General features: G+C 40.5%; 1 protein-coding gene across 5 annotated transcripts in view; it reads left to right on the forward strand.

Moving 5' to 3' along the window:
* VCAN (versican) overlaps nucleotides 1–18,152 on the forward strand; it is a 187,225-nt gene that overhangs the window by 77,835 nt on the left and 91,238 nt on the right. For all 5 annotated transcript variants that reach the window (XM_061621973.1, XM_061621991.1, XM_061621996.1 and 2 more), the window contains exons 6-7: nucleotides 593–886; nucleotides 11,698–13,920. In XM_061621973.1, coding sequence (XP_061477957.1) covers nucleotides 593–886; nucleotides 11,698–13,920 — 2,517 coding nt within the window. The remainder of the gene's footprint in view (nucleotides 1–592; nucleotides 887–11,697; nucleotides 13,921–18,152) is intronic.

Consider the following 18,152-nt stretch of genomic DNA (forward strand, 5'->3'; position numbering starts at 1 on the left):
TATCAAGATGTGAGCACCGGCACCTCATTTTTTTTTTAACCAAAAAGCACTGGTTATCGTTATAGTTGGGCATGAGAATTAAGTAGTTAAGACAAATGTTTCAAGAAACAGTGGGACGAGCTGGCAGAGAGAGAGAGAGAGAGAGAGAGAGAGAGAGAGAGGCAGGACCTGCATCTTTAGGAAGTGAATTTTAAGGAACAAGTGGCAACTGGGAAGAATGGGCAAAGAGAGTATTTTATTTAAGACAGTAGGAGAGTTTTTTTAAAAAAATGGGGAGGGGCATATTGGGTGATCTGGGCAGGATAATCCTTTTAACAAATCAGTATCACAATGGATCCATGCTTACAATTCAATGTCAATGTGCCCCTCTCTGTACACACACACACACACACACACACACAATATCTTTTATACATAATGCTCAAGACAGACAAATTATAGCAGTAATACAAATAAATACAACCAATTCATTATTACAATAATGCGAGAAATGATTTTCCCCATTTAAACCCCTGTAGGAATGTGACACAGCCACATGTTTAGATTTGTTTTGCCAAGAAGTAAAAGTGCCATGTTGTTTTTCTTCTTCTAGGTGATGTATTCTATATTACTTCTCCCAACAAGCTAACCTTTGAAGAAGCTAAAGATCAGTGTGAGGCAAACGGTGCAGTTCTTGCTTCCGTTGGTGACCTGCATGCTGCCTGGAGAAATGGCTTTGATCAATGTGACTATGGCTGGCTGGCTGATGGCAGCGTGCGCTATCCTGTTTCTGTGGCAAGAATCCAGTGTGGTGGAGGCTTACTTGGTGTGCGAACCTTGTATCGCTATGAGAATCAAACAGGCTTTCCTTCACCAGACAGCAGATTTGACGCCTACTGCTTTCAACGTAAGTTTATTTGATGTTTAAGAATGCATACCTATCACAATTAATATTAAAAAAAAGTGGAAGATGTAATATAGCCTATCAATCTACCGAATTCACTTTCTTGTAATAAAAGCAGCTCATGACTGAGGCTTTACAAACCAAGCAAGGGAGCTCCGCTGAAATAATTAGTGAAATAACATTAATTGTCTATAGATATTTCACATTTGAAAGGAAAGAAATGTCGATATAAGCTTTCATCTCAATACTATAATGCCTCACCTCTGTGAAAATACTTTTTATCAGGCTCACAAAGGTTGATTACAGTTTCCTAGGGTTAGATAGTATATTGCACAAGCTTGATTGAACCATTACTTTCCCTGGAGTCGCAAGGAAAAACTTATGCCTGATATGAGCATACACCTTGTTTTATTGAAGCAGGGCTGGCTGTAACTATTGCCTTGAATACAGGTTCTGGCTCTTTTCTCATGCACCCCCTCAATACTGTCTTCCCTTTCCATTGCTGTGCGTCTTCCCTACCCTACCTCTCCCAGACAGAAGCGTTAGGACTGCCACATACTATCAGTGTCCCATCCATCAAATAAATGGATGAGACCTGTTCAGGACTGAACCCGGCAGCTGAAATATTATGTGAACATTGGATGCCTTAGGGGTATAAAGAAAGTAACACAACATTCCGTTTGTATGAGAATGGCCTGACCTGAATAATGCTTCCAGTTGTTGGTCCAGTCTGTTATTATATAACAAGCAATACTTAAATTTACTTACATGGCTTTAAACATTTTCATGACCCCGCCCCACCGGTCTACAACCTTATGAAGTTCAAGCTTTTAATCCCCTTGTTCAATAGACAGAGGTGTCCTTGAATTTATGAGCCTACGAGAATCATCCTCGGAAAGAAGCAACTTTATCTAATGTCCAATGAGAAGGGACAGTTTAGCATGTGAGAGTTTTAACAAGCTGTATAAGCTTTTGGATTGCCATGGTTATTAAACTGTTACACTCCCTCCCCATCCCTATCCTCAGCTACTTGGAAAGGCAACTATTTTTGATGTAAGAAATACATGTAGAAATAAAAACAAAGCACAGTTTATAATTACAATCATTTATGTCACACTAGAAGCCGTTAATTGTGGGAATGAGGGTAAGGACAGGAAACAGAGTATTCACCTCCAAGAAAGACAAAATGCAGCTAAGATCTAGCTAGCAGCAGTGTCTGAAGTCTGTAGAACAGATGTTCGTACAGTAAAAAAAGCAATGATGTCACCCTTTTACTGTGTCCCTTTGCCCCTTTGCTTTGGAGCAGGATAAGTTCTCAATTGTTGAACTGTTGTACTTTTAAACCACATGTTACATATTTACTGTAATGCAGAGTACTCAAATCCTACCCCTTTACTTAGGGAGTTGTTCCATTCTGCAGCCATTAATGTAAAGATTTGCTTTGCAATGTCACTACTAACAAAGCCAGGAAATGAGGAGGGGTGGTGGTGGAGGAGGAGGAGTGAATTTAGGCCTCTTAGAAGCCAGCTAGACACTGGTGTTTTCACATCCAGCAAAGCAGCAGTTCTTTGCCAGAAAAGGCATCTGTCTTAATAATAATAAAAAAACAAACATTGTTGTCAGCATAACAGACAGCCTTTTCCTTGTGTCTGAGCTTGAGGCTGTTTGTGAGTAAAACCATTCTTTGGAGCAAAATGAGCATTTTGAAATCAACTTTTTTTTCAGTTAAGGAAAATAAAGCCCCTGATTTTTTAAAAAGACATTCTCTGAAAATCTAATTCCAGTAAAATTAAATCACAAGATATAAGCAACTAATGTAAAATATAACACACAGTCCTAATATGTAGAATTAACTCACATTGAAATGAGTGGGGATCAAATGCTGAACTGTGAGCTAAAGTCCCAGTGGTTTCTCATGCATGTTCAACTTTTTCTGGATTATGCTTCTAGTAACTACCCAAAATATAACTTAACTATAATGGAATTATAGGATTATGCCCTAAGCTTTTAGTTTTTAAAACTGAAACTCACAGCATTGGCCATAGCCACTTTGATCATGGATTTGTTCATAGAGAAACCACATGGCTTTCTAAAATGCCAATCATTCTCATGTTCTCTGTTGGTTATGGATCCTATCCCACTGACAATATCAAAGCCTAATGAAAGTGTTTTGAGGATCTGAACCAAAAGTCCCTTTGTCCAACTCTGTTGTTTTAGTACAATTTCAACATCACACACTTTTAAAATAGTGGTTCTAGCTCTGGAAGTTCTTTCCCTATCACAGGTTCCTTACTTATCTGTTCCACAAAGCCCTTGCCTACATTCCCATCATTTAACAACTGCATTTCTTTCTTGCCAGCTTTCTGAATGTCAGAAGTCCTCACCAGGACGTTAAAATCATGCTAGGTCAGATCAATGGCCCATCTACCTTGCATTATTTGTCACAGTGGCTAAGAAGAATGTCATTGAGAGGTTCACTAACAGGGTATCATGGCAATATCTATCCCCCTGTCAGTCCCAGCCATCTGTTATTCAGTGCCATAGATTAAGTCAGTCAACAGAATTTCTGATTTTTTAAAAAAACTAGGAACAACAGATATGTCCAAGTGATTTGCACTTGCACTTCTTGCATCTCCTATGGAATATCAGTCAGAACTTGTAGACAGGGCCGGTTCTAAAGGGCGGCCAGGTTGGGCACTGGCCCGAGGGCCCCGGAGCTACAGGAGCCCCTGAGGAGCCCCTGAGGAGCCCCTGAGGGGCCCTCCACTCCCCTTCTGTGATCCACATCCCCCCACGCCCCCCACTTACCTGTCAGCCAGCTTTTTAGCATTGCCTTTAATGAAGATGGCAGCCGCAGCTTCCCTAAGGTACTGAAGCCGCTGCCGCCATCTTAGTTGATGGCAGAGATGTGCGGCGTACAGAAGATGAATGAGTTCTTGCTTCCTATATTATATATAAGAACATAGGAAGCTGCCTTGTACTGTTTATATTGTCAAACCATTGGTCCATCTAGCTAAGGGCTGTGTACACTGGCAGTAGCTCCCCAGAGTTTCATACAGGCATCCATCTCAGCTGTACTTGCAGATGCGAGGGATTGAACCTGGAATCTTCTGCAGGCAAAGAAGATGCCATACCCTAATGCTCTTCCAATTAAACACATTTGCTTATTTATTAAATGGGTATATATATCACTCGACAGCAAGACTTTCTGAACCATTATATTCCTTCATGTTTTACTTTTCTCCGTTACTCTGTATTTTATTTTATTTTATTTTTAGTGTGTATTATCTTGGTCTCTGAACTAATGCTCAATATAAAACTAAATAAAGCCCACCTTGCTGCCCAACGGCTTCCCTAACTGAGCTGATGGAAGTGGTCTCCGAGGTATTGCTGAGATCCCCCAGACTATTGGTACTGGGGGATGTCAACATCCATGCTGAGGCTACTTTATCTGGGGCAGCTCAGGACTTCATGGCATCCATGACAACCATGAGGCTGTCCCAATATGTTAGTGGCCCAACACATGTGTCGGGGCATACTCTAGATCTGATTTTTGCTACTGGACATGGGGATGGTGATCTGGATGTGGGGAGTTTTACATCTCTCCCGTTGTCATGGACAGATCACTGCTTGCTGAAGTTTAGACTTACAGTGGCTTTTCCCCTCTGCAAGGGTGGGGGACCTACTAAATTGGTCCACCCCCGGAGACTAATGAATCCTGAAGGTTTTCAAAGGGCTCTGAGGGATTTTCCGGCTGATAAGACTGGCGCTCCTGTCGAAGCCCTGGTCGAACTGTGGAATGCGGAGATGACCCGGGCTGTTGACACGATCGCTCCTGCACACCCTCTCCTCTGTAGAGCTCATACAGCTCCATGGTACACTCCAGAGCTGAGAGCGATGAAACAAGACAGGAGGCGGCTAGAGCAGAGGTGGAGGTGAACTCCCGATGGATGCAATTATGTGCTGGTAAGTGCCTCTACTAAGCTGTACTTAGGAGCGGTGAGGGTGGCAAAAAAACAACATTTTGCTGCCACTATTAAGTCATCTCTTTCCCGCCCAATGGAGCTTTTTAGAGTTGTCCGAGGGTTACTTCACTCTGGCCCTCAGGACATGGTAGGGTCATTGGTGGCCCGTTGTAATGAGTTTGCTGGTCACTTCCAGAATAAAATCTTATGCATCCGCCGGGACTTAGACTCTCAGTTTATAGCAGTTGATCCTAATGAGGTGTCCGGAGCTCAGTCTGGTCATGTTTTATTGGATGAGTTTCAGTTGGTTCAGCTCGAGGACGTGGACAAGGTGCTTGGACAGGTACATGCTACCACTTCGGTACTAGATCCTTGCCCCTCTTGGCTAATAAAAACTAGCAGGGATGGAACAGCTGGCTGGGCCAGGGAAGTGATAAATGCCTCTTTACGAGAGGGAGTGGTCCCTGGCTGTCTGAAAGAGGCGGCAGTGAGACCACTTCTGAAGAAACCTTCCTTGGACCCAGAAAATTTCAACAGCTACAGACCAGTAGCGAATGTTCCATTCCTGGGCAAGATCTTGGAACGAGTGGTTGCTGGCCAGCTCCAGGCGCTATTGGATGAAACCGATTATCTAGATCCATTTCAATCCGGTTTTAGGCCCGGTTTCGGCACCGAGACGGCCTTGGTCGCCCTGTATGATGACCTATGTCGGGAGAGGGATGGAGGGAGTGTAACTCTGTTGATTCTCCTTGATCTTTCCACGGCTTTTGATACCATCAACCATAGTATCCTTCTGGAGAGGCTCGCGGAGCTGGGAGTTGGAGGTACTGCTTGGAGGTGGTTCCGCTCCTAGCTGGCGGGTCGTCTCCAGAAGGTAGTGCTTGGGGAACATTGCTCGACACCGTGGGTTCTACAATGTGGGGTCCCGCAGGGGTCAGTTCTGTCTCCCATGCTTTTTAACATCTACATGAAGCCGTTGGGTGCGGTCATCAGGAGATTTGGAGTGCGTTGCCATCAGTACACTGATGACACGCAGCTCTATTTCTCCTTTTCATCTTCTTCAGGTGAGGCTGTCAATGTGCTGAACCGTTGCCTGGCCGCGATAATGGACTGGATGAGAGCTAACAAACTGAGGCTCAATCCAGACAAGACTGAGATGCTGCTGGTGGGTGGTTTCCCTGATCAGATGGTGGATATACACCCTGTCCTGGACGGGGTTACACTCCCCCTAAAGGAACAGGTTCGCAGTCTGGGAGTTGTTTTAGATCCTTCCCTGTCACTTGAGGCTCAAGTAGCCTCGGTGGCACGGAATGCTTTCTACCAACTTTGGTTGGTAGCCCAGCTACGTCCCTATCTGAGCAGGGAGGACCTAACATCAGTGGTACATGCTCTGGTAACCTCGCGATTGGATTACTGCAATGTGCTCTATGTAGGGCTACCTTTGAAGACAGTTCAGAAGCTACAGCTCGTGCAAAACGCAGCGGCCAGATTGATAATGAAGACCAAGTGGTCTGAACATATAACACCTGTTCTGGCTCGCTTGCACTGCCTGCCAATATGCTTCCAGGCCAGATTCAAAGTGTTGGTTTTAACTTATAAAGCCTTATAAGGCGCGGGACCACAATACCTGCTGGAACGCCTCTCCCGATATGAACCTGCCCGTACACTGCGTTCTACATCGAAGGCCCTCCTCCGAGTTCCGACTCAGAGGGAAGCTCGGAGGGTGGTAACAAGAACTAGGGCCTTCTCAGTGGTGGCCCCCGAACTGTGGAATAGTCTTCCTGATGAGGTGCGCCTGGCGCCGACATTGTTATCTTTCCGGTGCCAGGTTAAAACTTTCCTCTTTTCTAAGGCATTTTAATCTAACTTTAATTTTAATTTAGTTTTTAAAACTTGCTGTAACTGATTTTAGATCTTTCATTCTTTTATATGTGTCCTTGTTGTATTATATTATGGGTTCTTATTGTGTATATTTGTATTTTTTGCTGTACACCGCCCAGAGAGCTATGCTAGTGGGGCAGTATAAAAATCTAACAAATAAATAAATAAATAAATCTCTCCCTCCCCCTGAAACTGCATGATAGTTGCTTGCTAAAAAAAGGTAAAAAGTAAAAAAAGAGAAAATGTTTAAAATAAAATGCAATAAAATACCATGTACGAAATCAAGGCATACAATATAAGAAGCCAGATAAAAAATTAAAAACAAAAACACAAGGAATGAAATACCTTAGCAGAAAATGAAAAGCAAAGCAAAGCACTGAATAAAATAAATACAAACATTTTGGTCTGTTGCCTGAAGGCTAGGAGGAAGGTGTCCAAATTAACATCCCTGGACAAGGGGCTCCATAGCTGGGGGCGGGGGGGGGGACAACAACCATAAAGGCTTTAGATAATGTTATGGCATAATTCAGATTGGGGGCACTTGGACAATCTCAGTTTCTTAAGCTTCTTCTGTTCTTATAATATTCAAAGCCATCCTCATTTTCAAAAGCTCTTATAAATGTAGCTAAAGTAATTTCAGTAAGGCACAATCTTACTTCTTATGCTTACGCTGAATCTGGATTGTTGTTTAAGAAGTCTTTTGTGCATCAAAAGCAAAGACTTTGGTGGGAGGGGAAGCATTAAAGAAAAATTTAAAGAGGGACTTCTAATAAATGCTGATTGTTCCTAGCCATAGTAAAGTAGAAAATGACTTTAGCCCAAAACAATTTGTTCCTAGTGGATCCTGGTTTTGTGGTCAGGCATAGAGTATTTTGGAAGATTTCCCTCCTCTTTCTTAAGACCTAACCCCAATGAAGTCAACAGCAGTCTCTCCACTGAGTTTGTAAGTTTTGGCTAAAGTGTACAAAATTAAAGCAGTTTTCCTTTTAAAACACTTAGAGGTCTGAATGCTGCTTTTCAACCATGAAGGCCATCAAAGCTGTGTACAAGAAAATCACATCATTAAAATATTAATTTATCGAACAAAATAAACAATGGACAAATGTGGTACACAGTCCATTTCATAATTAAGCAGAAACAAACACTCCCAGCCCTTATCAAGTCTGTTGGATTAAAAGGCATTAAAGGAAAGCTATGGCTCAGTGGTAGAGCATGCCTTGCATGCAAAGGGGTCTCATGTTCAACCCCCAGCATCTCAAGTCAGGGCTGGACAATATTCCTGTCTGAAAACCTCGAGCACTGCTGCCGTTTAGTGCAAGACAATATTAAGCTAGATTGATTCCTAAATCTTCAAAGATCTTCTAAAAGTTGAAATAAAACTGGCCCACTACATTTTCCTGGGGAAAGAATTCAAAAATGCAGTTAACCACCAGAAAAACAACACTATTTTTATTAGTAGTTAATCTAACCTCATGTGGTGGTGGCACTCAAAGCAATACCTGCCCTTGGCATCTTAATGTACAGGCAGGAGGTTAGTATATAGAAGAAGATGTTCCCACATATCCTGATCCTTTAAATATGTAGGTTTAGTTATGGGCATATAATGTAGTTGCTCTAGTTTTTATAAGACAAAAGAGCTGCCTTTTTAAGTAGTTATAGCTAAATATGTCATTGAAATTCTTGGCAGACTTGTGTTATTGAGAAGCATGATTCAGCTGGAACTCTCTCAGGCTTGTGCACCCCTCCCCCCTTCCAGGCCAGCTGTAAGGAGGAGATCAGAAGCTTTCCCTTCCGATCTTGACTAAAGTTCAGCGTTATGTCCAACTGGATACCAACTGCAGTTAGTCTTAACTATGTTTTACAAAAACAAGCCAATATCAAACCTCAGTTTATGAAGTTACTTTGAATCAATAAATTATAGTTAAAGTTAAGCAAGCACTTTTGAGTTAGGATGTAATGCTAAATCATGGGTAATTGAAAATGGAAGCAAAAGCTTCTCATTGTGGCTGCACCAGAGGAGAGGGGAGTGCAGGGGCCAAGACTTGCAATGACAAACCATGATTCATCATTATGTCTGAAATGCAGTGTGTGTGTGTGTGTGTGATAGTGTGACCAGGGGATGGAAGAGATGCAGGCCGCAGTTCTTTGCCAACTGGGGAGAGGCAATCCCAGGCCTGTCTCCTAAGCCACCACCACTTGGATGAGGAGCTGAGGGAAGTATGAGAAAAGGAGGTATGCTCCTGTTTCTCCATCCCTTAGTCATAAGTCAAGCACAGTTATCAGACACTGATTGTGGCTGTAGATTACTGAAGTGGTCCAACATGTTTTTGGGTTCCTGACAAATATGTGTTCAGCACCTTGAAGGTTTTGGTAGATATATTGTTGAAGGATCATTTCACATAATTCAGTGTCCCATGTAGATCTTTATATGGGTTTGCAGAGGGAAGAAGGTGATGTGAATTCTCATTCTGGAGTGCTGTGCTTTTTTTAATGGCTCTCTGTTATGACAGTGAGTCATTATTGTGCAGTAGCTTGCTTCAGCGATTATGCCATTTTCTTACGCCACTGATTCTCAAAGCATTCAGCTGCATACAAAGATAACAGGCATCATGGGGAACCATTAAAAGCAACTTCCCTCTTATTCCCCAATTATCTGTTCCTTATGGGGCAAAATGTTTTCTAGTAAGCATGCTAGAAGCAAATGTATTACCCATAATACTCTGTGACCTAAATATTCAAGAGTTATGTTCTTCATAATTAAAATTTCAAGAAAAGATCGCAGTTGGTTAACTTTTTTAAAAGAAAGCTAGCCAATGAAAAAGAAAGTTTGTTTCTAATATAAAAACATAAAGAAAATATGTGGATAATAAAAAAGCACAGAACCTCTTCCAGTTCCAAAAGAATCAACTTCATTCAGGTTGTGCATAATGCAAAATAACACTTTTTTTTTTAAAAAAAGAACTCAGGATAGACTTTGATGTAAGCAGCTGTTGGTGAGATAATTTGCTTTCTTGCTGTATTAGATGTGGATATTTTATTAGGAAAAACTGCCTCATGTCTTGCATTAGAAGGAGCGCAAAGATGATATCCCATTGAACACATGATTCAAGGAGTTTAATAATGCAAAACATATGTACAGAGAGGGAGTTGGTTAAAGCTGGAGCAGACCCTTTTAAAAAACAAACATCCTTGAATTGTAGAGGATGTCTTCTTTGAGAAGAAACAGCTTTAACATACATCCTTTTTCCTTTCTTTTCTTTTTTTTACAAAAAGTTAAGTTTTGAAACTTAAAACCTGAACTGTGTTGGTAATAAAGCAAAGTCCAATGTTGGTGCAACAATCCTGGATTAAAATATTGTTGGCAGAAATCAGATGAAATCAGTTTGAGCATCTGACCAGTTTGCTGGAGATAAACTGTATTATGTGCTGGCTGAATATGATTTGGAAAACTAAACTCTGGAATAAATGCTGGGGCCTTTATTTGTTGTGCCTAGTTGGCACAATTGGACTTGGACACTTTCCACGCTTAATTCATAAAGTATAGGAGTTTATACAAATTAAGCATGGTATCCCATCACACTTGGAGGACAGCACTGAATCGTGTACTAAGTGTGACTAAGGCTGCAATCCAATACACGTCTACTCAGAAGTCAGCTCCATTGGGTTCAATGGGACTTAATCCCAGGTAAGTGTGTATTCAATTGCAGCCTAAAGCAGAAAGTGTTTGAATTCAGATCTGATCGTGGAGGCAGATGAAATACAATAACAATAACTGAATGAAAGCTATTTCACAGATCAATGGACCATGGGGCAGCCACTTAAATTCCTTTGCATATTTGTTTACCACATGTACATTCAACCCGGCCTCTAAGAAACCCAGGGCAGCATATATAGATTTATCCAATTTTATCCTTATAACAACTAGGGATGGAAAGATCCGTCTCTTTTGGTTCTCTCCATTTCTCATTTCTCCAGTGTTAAATTCGGTTCTCTACATTTCTACAGTGCTCTGTGAATTTTTTTTTTAAATCCTCATGAAAATTCTCCACCAGTTCAGTGCAAATTTCTCCAGATAAACACATTTTTGTAGGCAGTTTTGACAAAGGTACACATTTTTGCAAGCCATTCCTCATCATTTCATGCCTTTTTGCATGTTATTTTCACTCATGTATTCATTTTAATGTACATTTCCCCATAATATATGCATTTTTGTAAACGTTGTTTAGTTGACGAACTGCATCCCAAAATTCTAATAAATGCAAATTTCGAAGGGTGGCTGTGTTTTGGTTCTCATGTTGTTTCAGAAATTGCAAATTTGATAAATTCTGCTTGAAATGCGAACTGAATTTAAATTCTCACCCATCCCTAATAACAACCCATTGAGGCAGGTTAGTCTGTAAGAGGAATGACCCTAGCTTTGTGGCTGAGCAGGATTGAATTCAGGTCTCCCAACTCCAGTGCTATAGCATGCAATCAGTCATTCAGCCTAATTCAGGCTTTTATTTTAACATTCAGGGCCAATGCTAATTTGTGGTAGTGAGAAAAAAGTCTGTATCTGTGTGGCTTCATATGACCTACTTACCATAAGCTGCGAACTGCCATGCACAAGACTTTTCAAATCATGCTATGGACTAGTGATCATGCGAAATGGGCCTTGGTTGTTGTTAATGCCACTCTGATCTTGTGATCCTAAATATATTAATAGTCCAATCCATAATTAATTTTAACTAAATTGGATTAAATTGCTTTACTCTTGAAGTAAATGGGACTAAATCAGCTTAATTACAATTACTTTCTTGACAGGATGTTCAGCAAATGCATTTTGGGACCTACTGGCATATAGTAAAGATATTGTAGAGATAAAGGATATATGTTCAGAATTAATTTAGAAAAAATGTTTTTTAGATTGTAGATATTGTAGCAAGTAAACATGACATTTTTGTAATTGTCAATCTTTATTTTTTTTAGCTAAGGAGAATATATCTGATTCTGCATCTGTTGAACTGAATATACCTTTGGAAAGTGGATCTGCCAATTTATTAACTGACCTAATACCTTCTAAAGCTGCACTTCACCCTCCTATCTCTTCAGTCACACAAGAAGTGACTAAGGCAGAACAGGAAGAGAAGGTACCTAAGCAGATTGTTAGTTTATCCACCATTCTACCTCAGACTGTTACAGACTTCTCTGATTCGTCAGAAGAGATGGAAGCAGGTATTGTACCAAGTGACCTAGTAGTGATTTCACCCACACAAGACGGCTCTGACCTCAGCGAGGAAAGCTCAGAAAGTCAGACTGAACAAATAGAGGTGGGACCAATAAGAACTTCTGTAGATGCTCTACTGAGAAATAACTTCAGTGAACCTGTAGAAACAGAGACTTCTGTTAGTTTAACAAAGGAAAAAACTCATTATGTCATCGAGCCCACAAAAAAATCAATGGAAGCAAAAAGTGACGTAAAACTCACAACTGTTGTCATCCCCAAACAGCTGATCCCTGATCATCATGAACCTATAGAGCAGGATAACAACAATATTATGCCTGATCAGAGGCCAGTTGTCTCTAGCAGCACTCTGGTGCCAGATGAAAATATAGTGTCAACAACCTTCTTAGCTGAAAATGCTACATCTACCCCAGGTGTAACAGTAACTTCATTTGAAAGTAAAACACCAACAAGTACAGGATATACAAAGAGTGATGAAACACCAGTTTTTGCAGCAACTGATAGAACCAAGGTAGTACACATTGACTCCACAGGGAAAGTAGGGCATACAGTGGCCACCACTGAATTAGATGAAAGTAAAGATTCTATAAGACTCTTCCCCACACACCCAATTTTAGATCTAGATATGACTTCAGTATCACCAATTGAAAGGAGCACAACATCCTTTACCTCTGAGTTAGGCTCTGTGGAGTTAGCAAGGACCATAGTGCCAGGGGTTTTCACTAAAATTGAAGAAGATGAAGTGTCAAGACATCATGACATAATAGCACCTACGCCAGAGATGCAACGAGAAAAAACTGAAGGAACTGTAAATGAGAAATATGATTGGACTTTTGAAGGGAGTTCTGCTGAGCATCAACCAGATTTAGGAGTTCCCAGACAAATAACTACTATACCCTTAGCAGTGGATACTGAAGATATATCAGGCACAGAAACAGTTATATCTACAGATGCAACAAAGATGGTAACTCCTACTGTAATATCAAAGAAGGAGCCTGGCATTTCCCTGGTTCCTGAAACCTCAGTAGATAAAATTGCTAAAGATGTGGTCACTGTTACTATTCATACAACAACAGAGGTTACAACCGTTATTCAAGAGGAACCTGGTACTAGAGATCAAGCTATGGAAAAACTGGCTACTATCCCAGACTCCAGGCTAATGGTTTCAATGTTGCCTTTGTCACCTGAACATGACATAGCTGCTGAAGGATCTGCATATGAAGAAAAATATGCAACTACTAAAGCTTTGGGCCCAGGTGTGAAAATTAGAATTTATGAAACCATCACAAAGCCCGAACTGTCTCCTGGAATGGATGCCATCACTGAACATAAGTTAAAGACTACTGATGTTCCTCCCACAATGGCAAGCACAGAAAGTGAAACCAGAGTGCCCACAATCAAATTTGTAGCTCCCTTTCCTACAGAAGCTGTTGTTCCTGTCACTGAAAAATCTGTCGATGTGGAAAAAGTACAGACTCTTACGACTCATAGCCCAGAAGGTTCAGGAACAACAGAAGAGGCGATAGGAACGGAACTGGTTTTGTTCTCAGCTATTGCAACAAGTAAACCGACGATGGTAAGTGGCATAGCCACAGCCACCATTGCTCCGGTAGATAAGATCCTACCTACTTCACCATCCAAGCCTTTAATTACCAAAACACAGCCACCTTTAATTGACAGGGAACCTGATGAAGATACGAGCAAAGACATGGTAATAATTGAGGAATCTATTACTCCCATTAAAACCACTACTGATGATGATTTTACAGGCAAGATGGTAGAGCAAGAAATTGATACAGAATATTTCACATCATCAAGGGTTACTGCAGCTGCACAGCCTACAGGACCACCCACTGAGGTTTTAGAGTCTCAAGAGGAGCCTCCTTCTACTTCAGATGCTGACACAGAGGTGGAAAGCAGACCTGGCATAAAAGTTTTTGTTGTTGCTATCTCAGGCAATGATACAGGTAAGATTTTGCTTCTTAGGCCATATGCCCAACATGATGGGCATTTGGCCACAGCACGTAGTTTGAACGTGTATTAGAAGACCTATTCTTTGACATCTGGAGCATGTAACTATCCTATTCTTCACTTCTCTGTGTTAGAAATAGTTTATATTTTTGAAATGAGATATTAGTAATAGTTATTAGTAATATAGATAAGTGGATTATCATTATTGTTAGATGCGGATGTAACAGTAATATATGTGAGCTTCCTGTCTAATATTATCAAATCATTGAATTGACTTCCATTATCTGTGGAACAAGGCATTTTAATTTCATAGCTTCCACACCATTCATTACTACTTCTGAGTGTAGCATTGGAGCGTGTTAACATTCCATTAATCTGTAGCTATTAACAATGGCATCTGCAGTGCTATCAGCTAAACACAGTGTAGGTTCTTTTGCTTATGCCAAAGAGTACTATCAAATTTGGGGAAAGAAAGGGATATTGCATGAAATTGGCAGGTTGTAATTAGAACAAACATTTGTTTGGTTTTATTCTGTTCTGTTTTAGCTGAGGGCACTGTCTATGCAGCTTTAGTCCTGTGGGTATCCAGAACAGAGACATCAACTGTCACTAACCTAATAAGTGATACGATTTTTTTCTCTGTTAAGAAAGAGGTCAATGTGTCAACTGAATAGAGATCTGACAGGAGACATTGTTTTTTTTACCTCATCAGTGATAATATGTTTTGAAGTCGGATAGAAATATTATTAGAGAAAATAGTCATGATAGTTTATTGGATATTTTGGCTTGTATACCTTTTCATATAAAATTCCATATTATTACTTTTCATATACAGTACTCTTTCTAACTGGTAAGGTACTTCTGTTAGCTTTACAGAATACTCTTTTTCAATCATAGTTTCATAAACTACTCTTGGCTGCGTCTAGTGTCTTTTACAATGAAAGAGTGTGGGTAGACTGAGTTCACTAAAAAATACTGAGAATTACTCCAAATTAATGTGGAAGTCTCAACTGAACAAAAATAGACCCTAAACTATTTCCAGTTCCCCCATTGCTGTGTGACCCCCCATCCCATTCTCATTGCTTATTATTGATTCCTGACCTCCACCCGTCATATCTTATGAATGCATATTTAAGCTAGTTGCGCAGAGACTGTGTAATTTCCAGTGGAAACTGGCCTGTTAAGAGTAACTGGGGCACTGTCCCACCAACCTCAGCCTGCCCTCAGCCAGCCCCCACCTGCCTGCCTTCTTACTCACATCCAGTCCAGGGGGTGGTGCTTCCTATCAATTCCTCCTTCTTATTCTCAGGCTATATCCACACTATACATTTAAAGCACAATTATACCACTTCAACAGTCAAGGGTGCTGAGAGTTAACCTACCCCTATTCCCCTCACAGAGCTACAGATCCCAGAGTTCCCTGGAAGAGGGGCTGGTTGTTAAATTACTCTGGAAATTGTTGCTCTTTGAGGGGAATAAAGGTCTTCTAACAATTTTCAGCACCCTTCATAAGCTACAGTTCTCGGGATCCTTTGGGGGAAGCCATGACTGTGTTATTATAGGGCTTTAAATGTATAGTGCAGATGTGGCCTCAGTGTTACCCTAATTGAACTCATCGGGTACAGGAGGGGGACAAAACTTGAATTAGTTGGCTATGCCCAGTGGTTAGCATTATACTAGCACTATAGCAAGAGTTCAGTAGTAATCATACCTAAGTATAAGTGGTAATAATTAGTAACTTTTTCACACGTTTATAATCAGCAAGACTGAGAGTGAAAGAAACACAGAAGTTTTCATAAGCATTATGAAAAAGTCTGTTGTGTTTGAATTATCTGATACATCTTTCATTATCACTGGTTAGAATCCTGTATGATGAATCTGATTTGATAGTTGGAATTCCATGACTTGATCAGATAGACTTCATCAAAATGATTACAGCATTGTATGGTAATTCATTCTCCCAAGAATAATAGATACCCTTTAAATGTTTATGGTGTCTTCAAACATGTTTTCAGTTTGTTCGTGTATAAGAGTATATGTTGTCGATGTGTGTAAGGAAGGGAGGATAACATGGCTGAATAGGCATTATGTAAAAATAAAAACAAGCTCTTCACCAAAGATAAGGTTGACCACGTTGTTGCACAGATCCAGGTTTGAATGGTCCTTTTCTTGATCTGAAAGGGCACAGTTCACTGAAAGCAATCCAAAAATTGCTTAAGCACACAGCTGTGCAGGAAGTATAGTTAGGGAATTAGGATGTGAAATTGCATGCGAGTAGTAATACAAGTTGCTAGGCATACAGAAGGAAAGTGTAAGAATAGCCACCTTTGTTATGTGGGATCTTGGAAGAGGACAAGGGCTTTTCCAGACATGCAGCAGAAAAGCTGCCTTATGTATTTATTTATTTGTATGCTGCGTTTCAGACCTAAAAAGGGCTCCCAAACCAGCTTACATAAAAGCATAACAAAAACCAATTAAAATACAATAAAATGAGATCAGAAGGAAATACCAACATAATCAGCAAGGGATAACAACGGCATTTCAGATAAAAAGCTTATAGATTTAAAACTAGATGATTTTTTTTAAGTGTTTGCAAAACACTTAGAATTTAAAATGGAGCAAGTCAACTGAACCTCTGTAGAGATGTAGTGCCACAACCTGGGTGTTGCAACCAGTTATACTTCCAAAGGAGGTGAGATATAGAGCAAGGCCTCTGAGGCTGAACACAACGGGCAGGCAAGATTGTATGGACAGAACAGGCCTTTCAAATGTCCTGGTACCATGTCAGGTCTTTATTGTTTGAAGACTGCAACACAAGAGCCAATATTAACATGTAATGTGGAGGAGTAATTGAGTCCCCCCCCCAAAAAAAAGAATCTGCAGAAAAGAATCAGTACAAGTTATTGTTCTCTGCCTTGTGCGTTTCAAAGTATGCATACACAAACATGGTCTTCTGTTTCTCCCCCTATACTTTTGAGCCTATTTACTTTGCTGCCTTTATGACACCTCTTCTTTCTGTCTTTGTTCTCTCTTTTTGTTTTTCAGTTTTCTATCTTTTCACATACTTCCTGCTAAAATGTAACACAAATCTTTTCATCCTCATATTAAGTTGCCTGGCCACCTGAAGATAGGCTGTGACCCTGTCATAGAGATGAATTGGTTTAATAACCAATTTCCATTTGTGCCCTCTCCTTTCATGTTCCTGTCAGGTGCCAATTTGTTACATTGATTCAGGGTAAAGGTGGGGTTGCCAAGGAGCATATGAAAACAGTTCATATTGTTGGACTTCAGTATTTGTTTTACTGAACCAATTTGCAATGATTGCACCATTAATTACAGCCAGTTGGATCTTTCCCTCAAGTCGGTCTCATTGGCCAAATGGATGCCACTCAGGAAGGTGCCACATGATCTGTGTTCAGGCTTGAAGATGCAGAGTGAGTACAAAGACATAACACAATTCCTCTAATATTTGTTCTCCTTTAAGTGGTTCAACCTTTCCCAGCAACAGTTCTAACCCAGAGAAAACTGAAAGAATTTTTTTCCAGCATTTTGGCATGTTTATTATTTATTTATTTAATTTATATCCCACCCTTCCTCCCAGAAGAAGCCCAGGGCAGCAAACAAAAACACTAAACGCACTTTAAAACATCTTAAAAGCAAAAGACTTTAAAACATATTAAAACAAAAGATCTTTAAAAACATCTCAAAACAAAACATCGTAAAAACATCTTTTTAAAAAAACTTTTTAAACATCTTAAAAAGCAATTCCAACACAGACACAGACCGGGATAAGATCTCTACTTTAAAGGCTTGTTGAAAGAGGAAGTTCTTCAATAGATAACAGAGATGGTGCCTGTCTAATATTAAAGGGGAGAGAGTTCCAAAGGGTAGGTACCACAACACTAAGTTGTGCGGAATGGACCTCCTCATAAGATGGTATCTGAAGGAGGTCCTCACCTGCAGAGCACAGTGATTGACTGGGTATATATGGAGTAAGATGATCTTTCAGGTATCCTGGTCCGAAGCTGAATAAGGGTTTGTACACCACAACTAGAACCTTGAACTTAGGCCTGTAGCTAATGGGCAGCCAGTGCAATTCTTTCAGCAGTGGGGTAATATGTTGGCGATCCCCTGCTCCAGTGAAGAGTCATGCTGCTGCATTTTGCACCATCTTCAGCTTCCGGACCATCCTCAAGGGCAGCCCCACATAGAGCTCATTACAGTAATC

Source organism: Rhineura floridana, chromosome 1, assembly GCF_030035675.1.
Source record: "Rhineura floridana isolate rRhiFlo1 chromosome 1, rRhiFlo1.hap2, whole genome shotgun sequence".
Lineage (NCBI taxonomy): Eukaryota > Metazoa > Chordata > Lepidosauria > Squamata > Rhineuridae > Rhineura > Rhineura floridana.